Source organism: Pezoporus occidentalis, unplaced genomic scaffold (genome assembly GCF_034315485.1).
Source record: "Pezoporus occidentalis ecotype Australia unplaced genomic scaffold, CSIRO_AGI_Poc_V1 ctg18, whole genome shotgun sequence".
NCBI classification, from domain to species: Eukaryota; Metazoa; Chordata; class Aves; order Psittaciformes; family Psittacidae; genus Pezoporus; species Pezoporus occidentalis.
In genome coordinates this window covers 8,983,866-9,002,384 of record NW_026913640.1, presented here as the reverse complement: position 1 = coordinate 9,002,384, position 18,519 = coordinate 8,983,866, and the positions used below count along the sequence as shown (strand labels likewise).

At 39.9% G+C, this 18,519-nt stretch overlaps 2 protein-coding genes across 11 annotated transcripts in view; one reads left to right on the top strand and one right to left on the bottom strand.

The window, feature by feature from the left end:
• RNF17 (ring finger protein 17) overlaps positions 1-11,179 on the top strand; it is a 68,568-nt gene extending 57,389 nt beyond the window's left edge. For all 5 annotated transcript variants that reach the window (XM_062615244.1, XM_062615247.1, XM_062615246.1 and 2 more), the window contains 2 exons: positions 10,305-10,434; positions 10,865-11,179. The gene's annotated coding sequence lies outside the window, so the exon portion shown is untranslated. The remainder of the gene's footprint in view (positions 1-10,304; positions 10,435-10,864) is intronic.
• On the bottom strand, positions 1,671-18,179 carry CENPJ (centromere protein J). Of its 6 annotated transcripts, none has more exons than XM_062615253.1 (17): positions 17,997-18,179; positions 16,412-16,913; positions 15,224-15,347; positions 14,214-14,447; positions 12,855-13,002; positions 11,221-11,326; positions 9,274-10,912; positions 7,658-7,790; positions 6,654-6,819; positions 5,393-5,632; positions 4,684-4,783; positions 4,067-4,167; positions 3,288-3,386; positions 3,036-3,176; positions 2,839-2,923; positions 2,589-2,709; positions 1,671-1,994 (listed from the first exon to the last, which is right to left on the bottom strand). In XM_062615253.1, the coding sequence occupies exons 2-17, from the start codon at positions 16,829-16,831 to the stop codon at positions 1,802-1,804; spliced, it is 4,050 nt and encodes a 1,349-aa protein (XP_062471237.1). In that variant the 5' UTR covers positions 16,832-16,913; positions 17,997-18,179; the 3' UTR covers positions 1,671-1,801. The 6 variants fall into 6 exon arrangements, with proteins under 6 accessions (XP_062471237.1, XP_062471232.1, XP_062471236.1 ...); XM_062615248.1 differs by having other exon boundaries at positions 14,151-14,447; positions 17,997-18,178; XM_062615252.1 differs by having other exon boundaries at positions 4,070-4,167; positions 9,292-10,912; positions 14,151-14,447; positions 17,997-18,174.
• Between the last annotated feature and the right edge of the window lie 340 nt (positions 18,180-18,519).

The window sequence follows — 18,519 nt, the reverse complement described above, 5'->3', positions numbered from 1 at the left end:
CCATCTCATGGCACTCGGATTCGCTTTATTAGATGTAGGAGTTGGTGGTAAAGACACATCACAAGGACTGATCTTACCCGGTTTTTCTGGGGCTTGCTCCCTCTCCTCCCCCAGTTTGCCCAGACAGACTCGCAAACCTGCAATTGTTTATCTAAGGATTTTGTCCATTGTCCCCAGTCCCACTCATTTTGCGGCTCCCGCGGGAGCGATACAAGCGGTGGTGTAGGTGTTGGAGGTGGGTATTTATTCGGAGATACGCTCTCCTCCTTAGAAGACTCCCACCCCAGCAAAAATCTTGGAGATTAAGTTTATGGGCAGTAGCAGCATGAAAAGGGTTGCTCAGTAGCCACTACTGGCTCGCGAGTATCAGCTGGCGCTACCGCCTATAAAGGTGTTGTCGACACAGGATAGGGGAAAGGCGCAGGGTCCTCAAACTTTCGTACCTTACTGCGCACCGGTTTTTGGCCAGAGTGTTTTATGCCCAAAAGAGACGACACTACCATGGCTGTAGCACCGGGTGCTGAGCCCTGCTGTTGTGAAGGTGAGTCAGAGCTATGAAAGCAGATTTTGCCACCTGTTTCTCAGCCTTCGTTGCAGCTAGAGTCCCTTTCAGTAGTAACAAGGGGGCAGCAAGAGACTTCACTTCCTTAGGCGAAGTAACTTGATCCCACAGGTGTGCCCCAATATTTTCCCCAAGTCCAGAGATCAAAAGCTTCATTAACACCCTTGATCAGCTCTTTTTCTTTACTCCAGAGCAATATTCTTTTTAACAGATTATCGTCATATCCCTCTCACTGAGAAGATATGCTGGAAGAGCTTATGGATGACCATTTTTTCTTTATTTAATTGATTCTCCATCCTAACCCTCTTCCAGACCCCATCGGCTGTTGCCTTATTTGCACAGCGCAGTGTCTCCTGGGCTCACAAGGCTCTGTTCTGAGGCGTCTACCTCCCAGTTCTGGTCCTGCCGGATCAAACCCAGCTGACGTCCCTGCGGCTTCACATTTCCCAATTTCTTCGGTGACACGTGCTTTAATTCCTTCAGTTTCAAAATAAAAAATAGGGGGAGACCCTCTTCAGGCGCCGTTTGCCGCAGAAAATATATGGACTCAGTCAGAGATCAATATGATCAGACAAAAGCCATTTATTACAAAGCCTTAACCCCTTAAATACTGTTTCTTACATGCACTTACAGTGATTTGGCATATTATGATTGGATACATGTCTTGAAGACCCTTAGTGACTAACACATAATTGGTTAAGCACAGGTGTGAGAACTTGACCTCGAAAGCTTACCAACAGTCAGTAGTTCTCATTAGCTCTGTGAATTCCAGCTTCTTATCTTGCTTGCTTAAGCTTCCTAGGGCCTCGCATGGCCTTGCTGTAGCTTTCAGGATTATTCAGAGTTTATGTACCAACTTTCCATTCTCCTGTGAGAACACTGTCTCCACACAACACAACTTTTTACCTTGGATTGAGAAATCTTGTCTTAGATGTCTAAAGTAAGGTAATTTACAACAATTGTGTGATTTTTTTTTTTTTCCTCTGACAGCCAATTTAAAAGAGGAAAAAAAAAATCACCCTTTAAACCACACATGACAAAATACTGAACCAATAAACTGCTTCTTAAAGTAGAAATGGGAAAAACATTAGAAGAAGCTCTGATATAGTAACACCAAAAAATAAATTTATTTCAGGAAAACTATAAATAATATATACACACAACAAGCATGAATGGGTTTTATTCCTGGTTACAGGAGTGTACATTATTTTTGCTACTGTGCTCATATTTCAACGTTACCTACAACTTGGTGTCCATGATAATATTACCATCCTTGTCCTTTACTCTTACTCTCCCAGAGACATACTTTGTTTCCTGCTGTCCGTTCATGTACACAGTCTTGACAGTACCATCTGGATACTCCCGTCTCTTAAACTGTGCTGTGTGTAGTTCTCTCTGGCCATTACTGAACTCTATAGTTTTGCTTCCATCTCTGCATTAAATAAATATATACAAGTTTGGGGGGGGGCGGTGTTAGTAACATTGTAGTATACAGAGGCTTAAATTTATCTTAGAACAAACATTAAATATGCAAACCAAAATGAAGGAAGAACTTAACAAATAAGAGTATTTCTGAAAAGCCCGTTAAGTACCATAGCAGCTGGTTGGTACTCAAAAAACCTGTTTCTGCAAAACTGAGTGCAGTAGAACTGCACTTTCTCTGCACTAAATGTTATTGCTGGAACAGTCCAGGAAAGTGCTCAAAACATTAAGTTTTAAGCCCATCTGTTATCAGCTATCAGAGCTGCTTGCTCCATGAGCTAGATTCTTGCATGTTCTCTAGAATTAGAATTATGCACAAATTGGGAAAATCTCCCAAGTTAGGGAATGAGATAATAGACACGCATTTTTTGTGCCTCCTCCAAGCTACCAAAGAAAACCCAAGATTTCTAGCAGTAAATATATGTTCACAGTACTGTATATTCAAATGTGAACTTGTAGATGCACCCAAATACTGCCTGCGGCAGTGAGCCCTGTGGCTCCTTCCCCATCTACAGGCTGGGGGTACCTGAAAGGTGAAGCTTACCGCTGAACACGAACAATGGTACCATCTGGGAAGATACTTTCTTCCTGCCCATCCATAAATAAGTTTTTAATAGTTTGATCAGGGAAGGTAATTTCTTTCTTGCCATCAGGATAATGCTTCTCTGAAACGTATTTTGAGACATAAATACAGGTGTGGATATGTGTGCGTATGTACACACACGCAGATAGATGGACAGATAGATAGATGGGCAGCAATTTTGCGAGTGGGTTGGGTTGCATGATTTCTTTACCTATTTGTCCATTTGAAAACTGCAAGACCTCTAAGCCATCAGAGTACGTAGTATGTGTAGTCTTAGCATCAGCATAATAATAAACCTGCAGAAAACAGTTTGGATTCAATGTAACTAGTGAGAAATTTTGTACATATGTGCACATGTGCATTTAAATCAGTATTTCTAGAAAAATGCAGAAGATTTAGGATACATACCACTGTTTGATCAGGCATAACCTGCTTCACATCCCCATTGAAGAAGGTTATAGTTATGGTCTTCCCATCAGAACCCACTTTTTTCCATGTCCCATTGGGGAAATATATGATGTGACAGCCATTTTTCAAAACCTTTTCAACCTAATGAATACATTACAGAAAGGTCAGTATTGAGCCATCACAGGCATGTTCTCATACATCTTTCACAACAGATGGCTTCCTGGATTTCAAGTAACTGAGCTCTCATTTTACCTTTCCATCAGGATAAGCAGTTTCTCTCTGTATCTCTTCACTGTCTGTATATGCAGGTCCAAATGGTAGTGATACATAAGCTTCATTAGGAGAAACATCCTAAAATTACAACAATCTAAGCATAAACTCCAAATCAAGCTTTGTCTTTATACATCTTTTTTGTCCTAAGGTGACAGGTATTTCAGGAAACATGGATGATCAGGAAGGCATAAACACAATCTGGGTTTCATGCAACTCCTAGTTAGCTGAAGTGGTAAGACAGACTGAGACTCAGCAATAATTGGTTGGTTGTAGTCTGGACTAAAGTGGAATTCGGTAGGGTGTTGTAGCATGGTGCTCATCTGCCTGAAGCCATCCATGCCAAGGTATGAAACGATGAAGTTTCATAAAGCCTGAATGCTACCTGCAGTAACTAATGTAAGAATTAATTCAACTATTGACAAGACTCTTGCATGGTTGCCCTGCATGGCACATACAAACATACATCTTTTTCTCCTCTCTCAAAAGGTAAAACATCTTGCAAAATTCAAGGGAGTGCAAGATTTCTATTTCCTCAGCCAAAAAACTGTTCAACTCCAAGACACAGGTAAAACATACACAGGTAAAAAAGCATGGACTACAACACGACCATTTTCTGGTATGACAATAAAATTGCAGTTGAACGTAAGGTGAGTCAACAGCTTCACCAGTCACACTCCAGATACTCGTTTAAGTACAAGTAACTATTATCTTAAGCTTTTTCCTCCCCCTTAAAAATCAACTCAAGATACAGGACTTACTACCATCGAAGTCCTAGAAGAATCTTCTGGTGCTGTCATTGTCTCAGAGCTACTTCTGTCACTAGCAGCTGGTCCTGATGCAGGTGTTCTAGAAAGCTTTCCTGCCCAGATACACGTAATAAGTGTTGTTATATAAGGTGAAACTGTATAGGACACCTACATTTCATAAGTGCAGCAGAAACAGAAATTCAAGCTCAGCATGAGCCAGGGCTATGCACTTGCAGCCTAGAAACCAACCCTATGCCGGGCTGCATTAAAAGGAGCATCACCAGCAGGTCAAGGGAGGATAATCTGCTCCTCTGCTCCACCCTCATGAGACCATACCTGCAATTCAGCTCCAGGGCACTCAACACATGATGAATGCCATTTGGGATTCAGAACACAGCTTCTGGTATGTTCCAGACCACCAAACATGACCAGAAGCATTTTTCCTCTGAGAATGGTCTCATCACTATTTTCTCCAGAACCCTGCCCTGCAAGTTACTTACCCAGATGCTCAAGTCCATTACAAGTATTCTCTTGCCTACTTTTAACATGATGATGCATTCTTTTAATACAAGCAAAAATCCACATTAGTTTTAAGACTTGTAAGTTCTCTGCTAGACAAACATGAATACCTTTTGTCTGAGAATAACTTTTGCCATTTATCTTGGTGCACTTCTGAACTGGAAGAAGTGGAGATACAGTTTGACTTTTTGGGCCTCTGTTTGGAAGACACTAAAAGGAAGGAGATTATTTGTGGCTAATGTGAGATTTCTTCATAACTGTTCATACAGCAACAAAATTTATACACCACGCGACACAAAATTTACTGGAAGCCTTCCTCACAAAGTATACATTTTTGAGACTTGATCAGCAGAGGGCTTGTGTAATGTAGCCCAAGCTATACCATGGAACTCTTTCTCCTGTCTGCTGCCTCACTACAGACAACTGCAGAATGTTGATTTGGTGTATGCAATCCAGAATAAGTGTTATAGCTTAAAAATGAAATCTAAATGCTTTAGACAGTGGTGAACTGCTGGGCTTGTCTGGCTGGTCCTTAAGCTGCAGACATTCACAGGTTAGATTCCCATCTGTGATTTCTCTCTTATAACTGCATCATTTTGAAATTCTAAGAGGAGCTCCTCACCAGAATGGACACTGCACATTGTGAACATTAGCATTTGGAGATAATGTGATAGTAACAAAATTCTGTGTCTGTCACCACTAGTGGAATTCCAAGATTAGTTAAACATCGAAGTTGTAGCTACTGGATTCCAAGTTTATGATCCAAACCTCAAGATTATCCACACAGATGAATTTAAAACACCAAAATTAATAACTTACAGATTCTGCCCTTTTTAGATTCATCTCAGGATTTTCTACTTTTTTCTTGTTTCCAGCAGCTTCTGCTTTCTTCCAGGCTTCTAAACGAAACCTCTCCATAATTTTTACTTCCTCTTTTAGCTCCATATTCTCATTTACTAAAGCTTCTATTTGATCTTTCAGACGTCGATGGGTGGTTGACCATTTTGCTTCTTTTCGTTTTAAATCTTCCTGTAACTCTGCAATCTGCTGTTTTAAAGCCTTAGAAAAATGCATGTTTATAAATTTTCATTTTCTTAATATATCACACACACACACAAAAAAAATGTCAGCTTAATGGGGCAAAGGGTGAAAAGTAGAAAAAGTTTTCTTCCCTGAAAGAGATATTATTTACTTTAGACTGTCAACTTTACAAGCTAAACTTCAGTCACAGGAAGCATCTTTATTGCCCTCCTGACATTCTTTGCACTTCATAGATTGGCCAGTACAAATACACTTGAGACACAAACATTAAATCTGAGGCTACCCCTGAGAGGACTTTTCAAAAATCTTGACACAGGAAAGCAAGGAGGATACAATCACATAACACACATGTGAATCTGCCTGGCCAGTCTAGCAAATATTACTTCAATTTGTTGAAATAAGGAAAATTTGCAAGGAAGAAGGAGGGAGAACCATGTGACTTGTCTGTACATGTCATACCACATATCCTGACAATGAAGGAACAAAAAGATTCTGTTTCTTACATCTCTGATACCTAGAAGTACCTAGAAGTAATAACAAAATGTAACTTTTTAAATCGTAGATTACTATATTTACTGTACAACACTTATAGACAGAATAAAACTCAAGTGCAGTTCTAGTTTGCATTTTGATCCACCACTATGAATAAAAACTTACAACTTAATATTAACTACAGTAATTTTATATCAAAGTTGAAGATCATTCCACCATAGTAATGGGCAGTTTTCAGAATGAAAACATGACAAAAAGATTTGCTCATGAGGGAGTTTTGCCTTAAAGTCATCAAACAAAACTGCTAAGACTGTAGTTCCCTTCTTCAATTAGAACCACATAATCATTCAGGTTGGAAAAGACCTTTAAGGTGATCAAGTGCAGCTGTTAACCCAGCCCTGCCAAGTCCACCACCAAATATGTCTGCTAAGAGTTCCTTTCTTGAAATCACTTGCAACCTTTCAATTAAGTTACAATTAGCTCTTGACTGCCTTTAAATGAATTTACACATTCCTCCATGGACTAGAAGAATAATATATTTTTATACCTGGATTTCATCACGTTCTTTTTTATCTGGAATTGCTCTTGCTTCTGTCGTGTATTTTTCAAAAACTTTACGCTCCCTTTGCAGTTTTTTCATTTCCTTTTTTTTATACTCTTCTATTTCAGCCAGTTCTTGGGCTTTCTGCTGTTGGAAGTCTGCAATTTCTTTCCTGTAATTATGAAACAAAGTACTTGTTTTAGGCCAAAACTACTTCACATCTGGATTTCAGGGAAGAAAATGAAGACTCTGAATTTTGTGGTCATTAATTCCAATACAGCATGTTACGCCAAGGAAGACTGAAGCTATAAATGGTATTATTTATTTAAGGAGTCCGAATTGTCACTTAGTGTTTGAAGTTCAACAATTTCTATTGTTATATCTTCTAGTCACAAAAGTTATCCTGACTCAAGGAAGCTTTGGCTAAAATCTTCCAGCATTTTTCAAAGCAGTAGAACACCATTTCTCCAAAAGTACCTTGGAAAAAGAATCTGCCAACAGCAGGAGGTCACAAATCAGCCAAAAACATGATGCATTTTCCAAACAAAATAGAGGTGACTTTGGTAGGAATAGGTGCGCTACATTTAAGCCACCAGAGATAATTATTCTGCTCTGTATGCTATTTGTAGGTTCCGCAGTTCAAATGAAAATAGTCTCTTTCTACACACAAACATCTGATTTAAGAAAGAGCACAAGTCATGTTAGTATGCAGATTTGTTTTACAAGACCAGTTTAGGTCTATGTTATCACTCGGAACAAAAGTATACAAATTGTCCCAAGTATAGCCTTTAAGGATATTATATTAAACTAGAAGGGGTTCTTACTATTATCATTTGTGTGCGAGTAATAATTACAGTTTAATACATAACATGGAGCAACAATCAGTTTCTTGACCTGTGTCTCCACTGTAACTGATACACACCAACTATCTACCTGTGCTGTTATTAACTGGACATTAGGATAGTCTGGAACATATTATGTTAGCCTGAATTGTTCCCATTAACAATTACCTAATATTTGCCAAGGCATGCTCTCTTTCTTCACGGAGTTTAGACAGACTCGTGTTTTCAGCTCTGAATCTCTCTATTTCGTTTTCCAGTTCAATGAGTCTTTCTCTCAGTACCTGGGATGGAACAGCGTTTCCTGCCAAAGAACAGCCAGGTACAAGTTATCAAAAGCAGCATCCATATCAAAGCCATCCATAATGGCTGAAGTAAACCATTATTACACAGCAGTTAAAAAATAAAATTAAAAAGCAAATCAATTTAAAAATCAAGTGGTACAACTTTAAAGGTAGTGGTAGTATTGTGAAACATTTCTACTGTTCAGCTAACACTGAAGTGACATTTCAAAGCACTTGATGCTATTTACTCAAATACCTCAAATACTGACTACATCTATCATCTTTGTAGAACAAAATATATATTAGCAAATGGAATGTTAAGGGCTTCACATCAATCCAAAGAAATTAGATGAAGGTATAAGGGCCAAGCATCAAACAGGAAAGTTCATGGTTGTTAAGTTTTTCCAAGTTTTATTCACAGCAAAAGCTGCTCACACCCATCATCACTGTGTGATCTATTGCAGAGGCCAACAACAGGATTTGTGGGCTTTTTTGCCATGCCAGTTTCCTGTTCATTCACTACCTAACACTCTCAGGGTTTTAACAGTCCACTTCTGAGTATGCAACAGAAAAGCCTAGACCCTGATGCTGCAGTCTAGGCAGGCAGTTACCTCATTTACCCTTAAATGCTCCGAGGCTCAATAAAAAAACCCTACCTCTCTTCCTGTAAACATCTAACAGGCATCCTTAAACAACCCTACAAGATCAGTTCTCCACAAAACAATAAGCAGAAGTAGCAGCTTTGTTATGAACTTCTCAAAAACCTAACCAAAATCCTAAATATTCGCTGGAGCAGAGTATGAAATCAAGATCTTGCCACCTTACAGAGAAGGGATTTAAATGCTACGCTATGCCATCATGCTTTCATCAAACAACTGCATTTTTAATGATCTCACTTAAATGCAACAGCTTCAACAGGAGCCTTTAGAGGCAGACCTTCCCCAGAATATAACCACAATTGAAATCAACTTGAGTAGGACACAAAAATTAATCCACATTTCCCACATTCCACATGAATTCTTTAAATATTATACTAACATCAGAAAACACAGACAGAGCTGCCACATCCTTATAAGGTGAATAAGCCAACCTAACAGTGGACAGCATTACCCTACTGTAGTGTAAACATGCACGGTAGTGGAAAGGGAGGTACCGCTTCATTTTGGCATGCGTTTGATACTTCCCTTGATTTGGGAACAGTGATCAAGCAGCTCCAGATCAAGTTAATTCAATGAGCTACTCTTGACAGAAAACTAGCCTCCAGGGGGAAAAAAATACCTTAAAAAAAAAAAAACAACAGGTTGCACTGCTCATCCTCATTCTGCAAGCTGCATATTTGTTAAATGTGACATCAGACACTCAACCAGGAGAGGAGATGAAAAGTGAGAACAGAGCCATTCCTTGCAGTAGAAGTCTGTACTTACATCCTTTTCTGTAATGTCAGATTTCAGCTAAAGTGTTCGAAGGAAAGACTTGTAATAGGTTGTCTTCAACATTTCCTACCACTTACTGTTCTCTCACCTCCTGACTCCTGTTCCACATTTGATTTGATTTCATGCTCTGAATGACGTCCTGCCTTCTGTTTTGGTTTCAGTGAAGGAAACAGTTTCTTCATGAGGTTTGATACAAGAGGTCCATTTGAATCACTGTCCACTGTAGACTCTTTGGACATTTCATCTCCTCTCTTTGAAGCAACTTTTCTCTTTATTGCTTTCTCTGGGACAACTGTATCATTCTTACTAGAAAAGTCCATCTGTAAAGGTGTTTTAGTATATTTTTCAGGTAAATCACTGTTAACATAATTTTCATCAAGATCACTCCATGTTCTTTCATCATCAAACTCAAACTCACTCCTACTTATACAAGACATGCTTCTCTGATGGTCTGAAGCTTTTCTAATCTGCTTTGACAGTGCAGTGCAATCTTTGTCCGACATGCCAAGGTCAGTATCTCCATTTTTGCTTTCTTTGCTGAGGTCTGTAACAGAACCCCCATAATCAAAAAATTCTGGATCACTTTCTCTATGACTCATAAAGGATGTCCGAGCATCTTCATTTTCATCCTTTAATGTGGACTCTAATTCACTCTCAGAATCTATAGTAGTATTATCACTGCCCTCACCGTTATCTTCATTTACAATCCACTGATTACTTTTTAAATCAGGAGCTGCAGTCATGGAAGAAGTTGAAAATACCACACCATCCATTTTATTCAACGGATCCTTCATCCTAACAGCTGTTCCTGAATGTGAGGCTGTATGCATAACTGCTCTATCATTCGTATTTCCCTGTGTCATACCATCTGCCTTTTTATTTGTCTTATTTACAAGTTCAACAGCCAGTGCCTTGACTTGCTGCTGTTTTGCCTTGATAGGGGTGGAAGACATTCTGTGGTCTTTTAAAGTTTGCTGATCTTGATCCAAGATCCTCTGCACAAATGAGGAATTACTTGAGAAAGATATCTCATCTACAGCTTGTTCTAGAAACAAAAATTCATCTAATTCTAGATTCTCTTTTTCTTTTTCCTTTTCCCAGTTTTCCAGCTTATTCTGAAATGAAACTTCAAAAGACAGTTCTGAATCTTTTACAGGATTACCTACAGGACACTTAGAATTAGAAAAGGCACTCAACAGCTCGTAAGACAACTGAGGCTTTTCTGTGCCAGGTAATCTGTTTCCAATCTTGCTGGTGTTAGATTTAGTAAATTCTACTATATTCTCTTTATTTTCTATTTTTTTGTTAATTTCTGATGGGAAAAAATCTTTCATCTGTACGTCATGATTTTTTCCTGGTGGCACTCTTGTTTCTAATGGCAAGGTATTTTTTCTGTTGTGATTCCTGAGTACCAAAGTCTTTGGAATAGGACAATGTTTGGCTTTATTGGGGCGATTATACTTTTTACATAGTGCAACAGGGTTCCCAGGAACCAGTTCTTTGCCAGGAGGCAGAGTTTTCGTCTGTATTTGTGCTCTGTCCACTTTAATGACATTTCCATCATCTGAACACTTCTGGTGGAGTTTTAGGGCGTTTTCTCCAGGTTTTGTAATTTTAGATTTGGTGTTAGTGAATCTTGTTAATCCTTCTCCTCTTTTGAGGAAGGGTCGTTTGATCACTGGTTTGTGAATGGCTGATCCATTTGTCTCCTGAAGAAAAAGGAAAAGTAAAGATGAGGAAAAGTAAAACACCAAATGTTAAAAAGTCCCTTATATTTGACGATTTCTTCAAATAAACCCAACATATGAGTAGGAATTTATATAGTACATTTCCACTGGATTTCTAAAGTCATCTTAAGTGAAATATTTGGGGCTTATTGTTTTATTTTAATAATGTGAATACTGCATGTGGTGTCAGCTTTTAATGCTAGAATCTTCCTTGTACATTTTTAAAGCAGCTGCAGCATCTTGGCACAATATATAAAGCACTTTAAAAATTAAAAAAATAAATAATTAACCTGTAACTTCTGGGTTTGCTCCAGACGCCGCTCTTCTAGTTGTATCTGTTCTTCCAGGTATTCTTCAAATGTCTGTTTCTTCTCCTGAATCACAGCTTTAATAGGTCTAGTGTAATTAAAGAAAATACATAGAGAAAAAGCAAATCTTACATTTCTATGCAAAATAACTGTGTTTAAAGTCACTGCTGTTCGAAGACCTAAGGTGTAATTACATAAAGCATGACAAATAAGATACTTTGACACTTAATGACCAATCTGAGAAATGCATTGTAACACTAGCTGTTCATCTTTTGAGAAACGTCTTATGAAATCCTTGCTATCATTAATATACATATCTAAAAGATACTGTAGGCAGGGTTTCCTCTTTCTTCTTTCATTGCTTTTCTCAATGATTCTTCTGCCCAGATCACCAAACTTTCACTCATATTTTAGTCATACTGCCAATTTCTACAGTATCACCTACCCAGTTCAGTGACGCTACTGAGATTGTGTTCCTTACCTCCCCCTTTGATAGTCCTCTGCCTCCAAAGCAGTACTGTGTCTGTCTGGGATTTGGCGAACTTTCTTCACAGCAATCCATACGGTGCTGTGGTTTGGATTTGTGACTACAGCAGTGTTGATACACACGAATGTCTTAGGTATTACTGAACACCGCTTGCATGGCATCAAAGCTTGCTTTGGTTTTTCGTGCTGCTCCCTGCCCCCAGGAAGTAGCCTGGGGGTGGGCAAGACACCTAGAGGGGACACAGCCAGAATAGCTGACTCAGATTGACCAAAGAGCCATTCCATGCAATATAACATCCTGTTCAGCAGCAATAACTGGGGCTTGGTCTTCTAAAAGGAGCTGTTGCTCAGAGACCAAATGAGCATCACTCTGCCTGTGGGAGGTGGAGGGTGACTGCCTATGCATCACTTGTGGTCCTTCCCCCCCCCTTTCCTTATTAAACTGTTTTCATCTCAACCCACAAGTCTTCTCAAGTTGGCTTCTCAGATACCCTCTCCAATTCTGCCCTGGGGGACAGACTGAGTGGGCAGCTCGGTGAGTGCTTAGTTTCTGGCTGGGCCCAACCCACCATAGCTTGGAACTTCTTGTTTTAGCAATGACCTGTCAGACACAGCACAGGTTTAAAACAATACCAGCCATTACTGCTACTCTATCAGCTCCATAAACAAAGCTTCTATCATACATGAGAAGGCTTCTGCCACAAGCACTATTATTACTTCTAGCCATATGCAGATGTTTAAACAAATGTAAGTCCTGGTAACAAATTAAACAGTCACAGCCTTACACTCCTCCTTCACATTACTACTTTCACCAGTAGATAGGAGTTTGTAACAAATCAAATTGGGAACAGTAATTATAACTGCTTATATACTAAACTGTGTTTCTAAGCTACCATTACCTTAGGCTGCATACACCTCTTCAGCCAATAGACAACAGTACATCTTTCGCAGCATAATCAATTTCAAGCCATAGCCTCTCTTACTACAGTTCTCCACAGTACCTAGCAAAATGCACTTCTTGGTTGAGAAAACTACACAGATTGAGAATATCAGACCCTTTCAATCAGGCCTGAGAATTCAACCAAACTCAAGTTATTTGATACAAGCTGCATAACAATTGTCTGATTTACCTTTCCTCTGTATTAGTCCACAAATGTTTTCCTCTGCTTGAATTTTCAGAGAGATCTGCACTTTCCACACGTAAAGGATCAATGTGATCATCTTCACTCTCCATTAATATTTCCATCTTCTTTTGTTCTGGACACCACAAGTTTTTTCCTATGAAATTAATAGAAATTTATTTTTTTCTTGCCACCAACAAATCAGTTTTCAGCTCACACTTTAAGCAACATTCAGGTCAGATTAAAACCCAGAGGGAGCTTTATGGTAATTTAGTCTGTCTGAACTCTTACATGAAATAGTCCTAAAATTCGCCCAAATTAATTCTTACTTGAATTTGAGCTTTTTCTTTTTTTTTTTTTGCAAGAAACTTTCAATTATGCATTAAAACTTTTCCACAGACCTTAAATAACCCATTCTGATTGTTCATCTTCTTTGCTATTGTTAATTTATGGCTTAAAAATAAAATAAATGAACAAATTTGGATGTCTACTATACTGAAGAGCTCTTACCAAGCTTCTGTTTCCCATGTATATAGGTATAAAATAGGTTCAATTCATTCTTTCACATACTCTTAAACCAAGCCCTCTGATTAAAAGTTTTAAAACTGGTATGAAGTATAATGAAATGCAATGCCGTACCTTTTCCCCTATAATCTCTACAGATTAATAAGGTTTAACCTTATTAAACTGCTAGATTAAAACCAAAACCACTCTTCCAGTCATAGCAGCAGACTAGTCATTTGGTGCCAATGGTAAAATTGAGAAGAGTAGGAAAGAAAGAACCCCTTTGCACTGCTCCTGACATACACAAAATTTTTAGTCACATGGTGCGACCCCATAAACTCATCTTGATTCCCAATTCCAGTTCAGTCACTAATCCACATAACTGAGCTGTCTAAAGGCATTCTGCATCCCTGGATAAGTTGTGATTTTCCGTTTTCCTCAGGAAAATGTGTGTACAGTTCAGCCTAAACAATTCAGCTATCCAGTATCTGTCATTATTTTCTATTTTCAGTCTTTATCATATGTAAGCTTTAGCAGTAATGGTTTTAAGTTTTTCCTAAAACAGACAAGCACTTCATATAGACAGAAAAACTTGATTTTTGCCTCATGTTGCTTTTCATAAAACCCACACGGACATCAGCAGGAGCAGCCCGAGATCTGTAAGCTGTCAGTAAACCAAACTACAAATCAAGTAAACCAACACTTGTATAAAATCTTCACAATAAGTAATAGAAAATTTCAGTAACTACAATGGGAAAAATAACCCACCACACACCAAGTTATCTTCTATAAATGACTAACCAGTAATGTGTTTGTCTTCCTCATTTTTCAGACAATTCTGCATTTTCATAGGCACACCCAGACCTTGTTTCTCACAGGCAGGCACTCTTGAAGGGCTGTTCTTCAAAGATGAGGTGCATTCTTTGCTGTTTAACTTTAGTAAAACATCACTGTCTTGTGCATGTGGAGAACCAATTGGAGCATAAGCTCTGTCTTCAAAGATGTTCTGATACCCAGATGATGGCAACTGGTGTAAAGTAGTTAAGCCCATTGAATGCCCAGGTCTCGGCTTTTGACTTTCAGCCATTAGAGGATAGCCTTGAAATTAATAGAAAAAAAAAAGAAAGTCTGTGTCATTACACGTGTATTACACCACCACCGTTCTACAGGAGAAATGACACTGAAAGTCAAGATTGACAACCCAGCTCCATCCTTAGGTTAGTGACCATGAAAAAGGAATTAGACAATCTGGGGTTTTGTTCTCCTAAACTAAGCCCTAAATTCATCTTCTGAGGCAGGCAGAGTGAAAGAAAAATAATCATTTAGGACAGGTTGGATTTATACTGCCAACAAGAGAAAATACTCCTGCTCAGCTCTCAAAGCTTTTCCCAGCCCAGCACTGTCCCCTTCTGTTGCACACAGCAAATAAGACTGGAAAACTGATACAGGCTACAAGTGTTTGTTTTTAAATACAGATCCTTCAGTGCATCACCAGAAGAAATTTGTGCTGTGAGAGCACATGCAAGGAGAGAACACTTAATTTGGCTACACTGACAGCTTAAAGCAATCAAAAATATTGTGAGAAACAGTTCATCAGAAAGTAAAGCAGCTGTTTGTTCTACAGTGTAATTTATATTTGAAGTATGTTCTTCATATGACCAAGTTACAATTACAGCTGGCATTTTATAAAAACAGGACAGTCTTCCTTCTACCCTTAACTTTCAGGCACTGGAGCAATGCAGCATTTATCTTTTGATAACTCAAGTAGTCTTAAGGTGAAAAACCCTGAATATGCTTACAGGTTTTAACTGGAAAATGAGACTAAATTCTTCAGTTTTCTCAAAGTACGTCATACGGTTTCTTTCTTAACTTACCAAGAATTGCTGTCTGGCCAGATACCATGCTAAGTAACTTATGCTGCTCTTCCATTAGCCTTTGAAGTTGCTCCATCTGTTGTTTCTTTAGCTGCTCCTGTTTCTGTTGTTGCAATTCCTTCAGCTTTTCAAGCAAAAATACAAATGTATTGAGGTTAAGCTTACTTAGAATGTACCACAGGATTAGTGTCACGGAGACAACAGGTCTTGTTTTAAACATTTTCCATTAGGTAAGTTTAACATGAAGGAAATTAAGAATTTTCCTATCTATGAATACATTTGCTATTTCCACTTTGTCCAGTTAACAGTTCCACCAGTCTTTAATTGACCAATCTGCAAACAACAGGAATCAGAACACTCACTTCTGCTGCATAGGAAAAGTATTTAAATTCTGCTCTTTTAAAATTAACTTCTGCTAAGCTGTGGTTTTATTCAAATGTGAAATACTTCATAATAATTAAAGCTTTAGAGAAAGTGCAATGGGGTTTTTTTCCCCCCCTTCTCTCCAAGATCTCAGTCAACAGTCTCAGTGAACAGTACTGACACAAAAGGCCAAGAGAGGAGGAAAAAGATCATCAGAGAACATTAAGACTCATGAAGCTGCCTAAAAAAAAAAAAACAAAAAACCAACCAACCAAAAAAAAAATTAAAATACTGATTAAATTCAGTACTCCAGTCTTCATTTCCTTGTGTAGCAAAGTTCCTGGCCCTGTCTCAAGCCCAATGCAGGGCCAGGGCACTCTGTACCCTACCAACCACTTGGTGGGCTTCTGTGTCCATTTCTATCTCCAACACATACATATATGCTACTTCCAGTTCCTCCAAAGGAGAGACAGAAGCCCTACTTAAATCCTTCCACAGACCAACAATTGGACCACACCTGTGATAAAACTGTGTGCACATTTCCAAGTAAAAAGATTTTAAGAACAAGCACATTGCCACTGAATGCAATTTCATTTTAAACTGGAACCTGTGCCAGCTGGAAACAACAAAAAGTAGACTCTCAATAACTGCACATCAGTGGGGAGGACACCAGCTTTTATTCATGCATAACTGTGACTTAGGACTTGCTCTTTAAGCTGTATTCTCTATGTTGCAGTGAGTTTGCTTACTTCCAGGTATGACAAATCATATGCAGGAACGAAATAAATCTTAATGAGATACATCAAGAAATTTTAAGCCTTTTACCTGTTCAAGCTTTTGTAAGAGTGGATCGCTGTGATCAGATTTATTCTGACCATCCATTTCACGATGGACAAAGTCTGGTTTAAAAGTTTCTGCATTACATGCTGCTGCTGAAGATGTTTCGGTGATATACTGCTGACATGCACAAGAGCTAACAGAGTCTTCACACAAGGAGTCATCACTTACAGAGCAGCTCTCTGAAATATGCAACCTTTCAGCAGGGAAAGCTATGATATTTTCAGGTCCAGATAACAAGTTTTCTTTGTTGATTTTCAAACCAGTAAAACTAGGATCTAATAAGACTCCAGCACGGGAACTATCAGACAGCCAACACTCAATGAAGTTTTGTTCACTACTCAGATCTTCAATAGTTGGCATGTTGTAAACTGTATCCCAAGTTATTTGCTGGTGCAGCATTAACATAACAATATGTTATGTAGGGTTAGTAGAATATCACCTTCAAAGTCCCAGGTATTTGGCATGGATGGTTACCTACTTTTAGCACCTAAAAATTAAACAGATAAACAGAATAATAAATGTACAAGTAACAAATTACCAGCAAAATAAACTTACTCTCTTATAACCAACCTATTTTATTTACAAAAATAAGTCACAATCTACTTTTTTGCTGGTTACAGAAACAATTTGGACAAGTAACAAACACTTTCTATACATAAAATCAACATACTCCAACTTTTAGACTAACAGTGCAGTTAATATTATCTCAAATACTACAAAGTATAATAGCCTCTTCAGTAGTACAGAGAGGGATTCAGATTTTTTTTTTTAATGCCTGCAACAAAAAAAAAGAGAGATGATTTAAGGAGCTGAGAGACTTCCTGCACAGGACCTTCGTGTTAATGACAAGTTTCAAATACGTCCATATAAATACAAACATTTTACCACACATATTTCAATGAAGCACTTATCATTTTCGTGTCAGTTTCTCATGGGAACTCAACAACCATCCTGCCTGTTAGCTTCTTCCAGCTGTAAAAAGGCTTGTTTGAAACAGTGACTATGACTAAGAGAAACAGCAAAATATCCTTAGGAAAATGCTTTCCTACTGCCTTCTGTTTTTGAGACGCCACTGGAAGTTTCCGAGCGAGGAAGAGATTCCTGCTCAGGCGAACGAGTCCACAGGGCGATTTTTCCTGTCACCTTTACCAGACCTTTTCGCGGCAGCTGACAGTTAAAAGCTCCCCTGAAGTTTATTGGCAACAGCTCCTTACCGCCTCCCGACACAGCTGGCAGGGCTGGAGCCGGCCCGGCCCGGCAAGGCGAGACGAAGGTAGGGAACAGCCGTGTTCCTCAGCCTAGCCGAGAGGCGAGGCCAGGCCAGGCCCGGCGCTCTCCTTCCCCCACGGACATGAGCGCGAGCGCGAACGCGAACACGGCCCCAGCCCGCGGCACTGCAACCCCCTCGCAGACGATGTCCCGAGGACTCCGCCAGCGCCCGCCGCTCTCCCAGCCCCACAGCACCCGCACCGCGACAGCTCCCACCCGCGGCCCCTCACGGGCTCTGGGGCGGAGGCACCAACACCGCTCCTCAAGCCACAGTCCCATTCCACCTTCTTCTATTACAAACCTGCCGCCATCGCACAGCCTCCCGGCGCCATAGGCTGGGCACCGCCCCGGCGCTGAGCATGCTGGGATTTGTAGTCCCGAACCGCTACCTTCCCGCCCAGCCGCATGGCGGTACATCGGCGCTCGGACTACAGCTCCCGAGAGCCTCCGCGGCGAAAGAGCCGTTGATGGGCATCAACAGCTCCGCGTCCGCAGTCACCGCCGCTTCTGTCCTGCCGGGCTGTGTGGGGCGGGAACAGCGGCGGGGATCTTTTCAGGCTGCTGGGCCTGGGCACGGCCCGCAGGTGAAGGCGGCTCCCGGGTCCTCCCTGCTGGTGGCCTCTTTGGGAGCTGGAGGTTCTTATCAGGCAGCGCCTCCAGGAGGCCGCAAACGGCAGTGGTGTTCAGCGGGTGTCCCGGGGTCGTGTCTAGCGAGCCGCCCGCGAGACCCTTTTAATGGTTAAATAGCTGTAGTCAGGGAGGAAAGGGAAGATAAATGGGCAAAAAGCACCCCCTGGCTTTCTGACATTTCGTGCTTTAGGCAT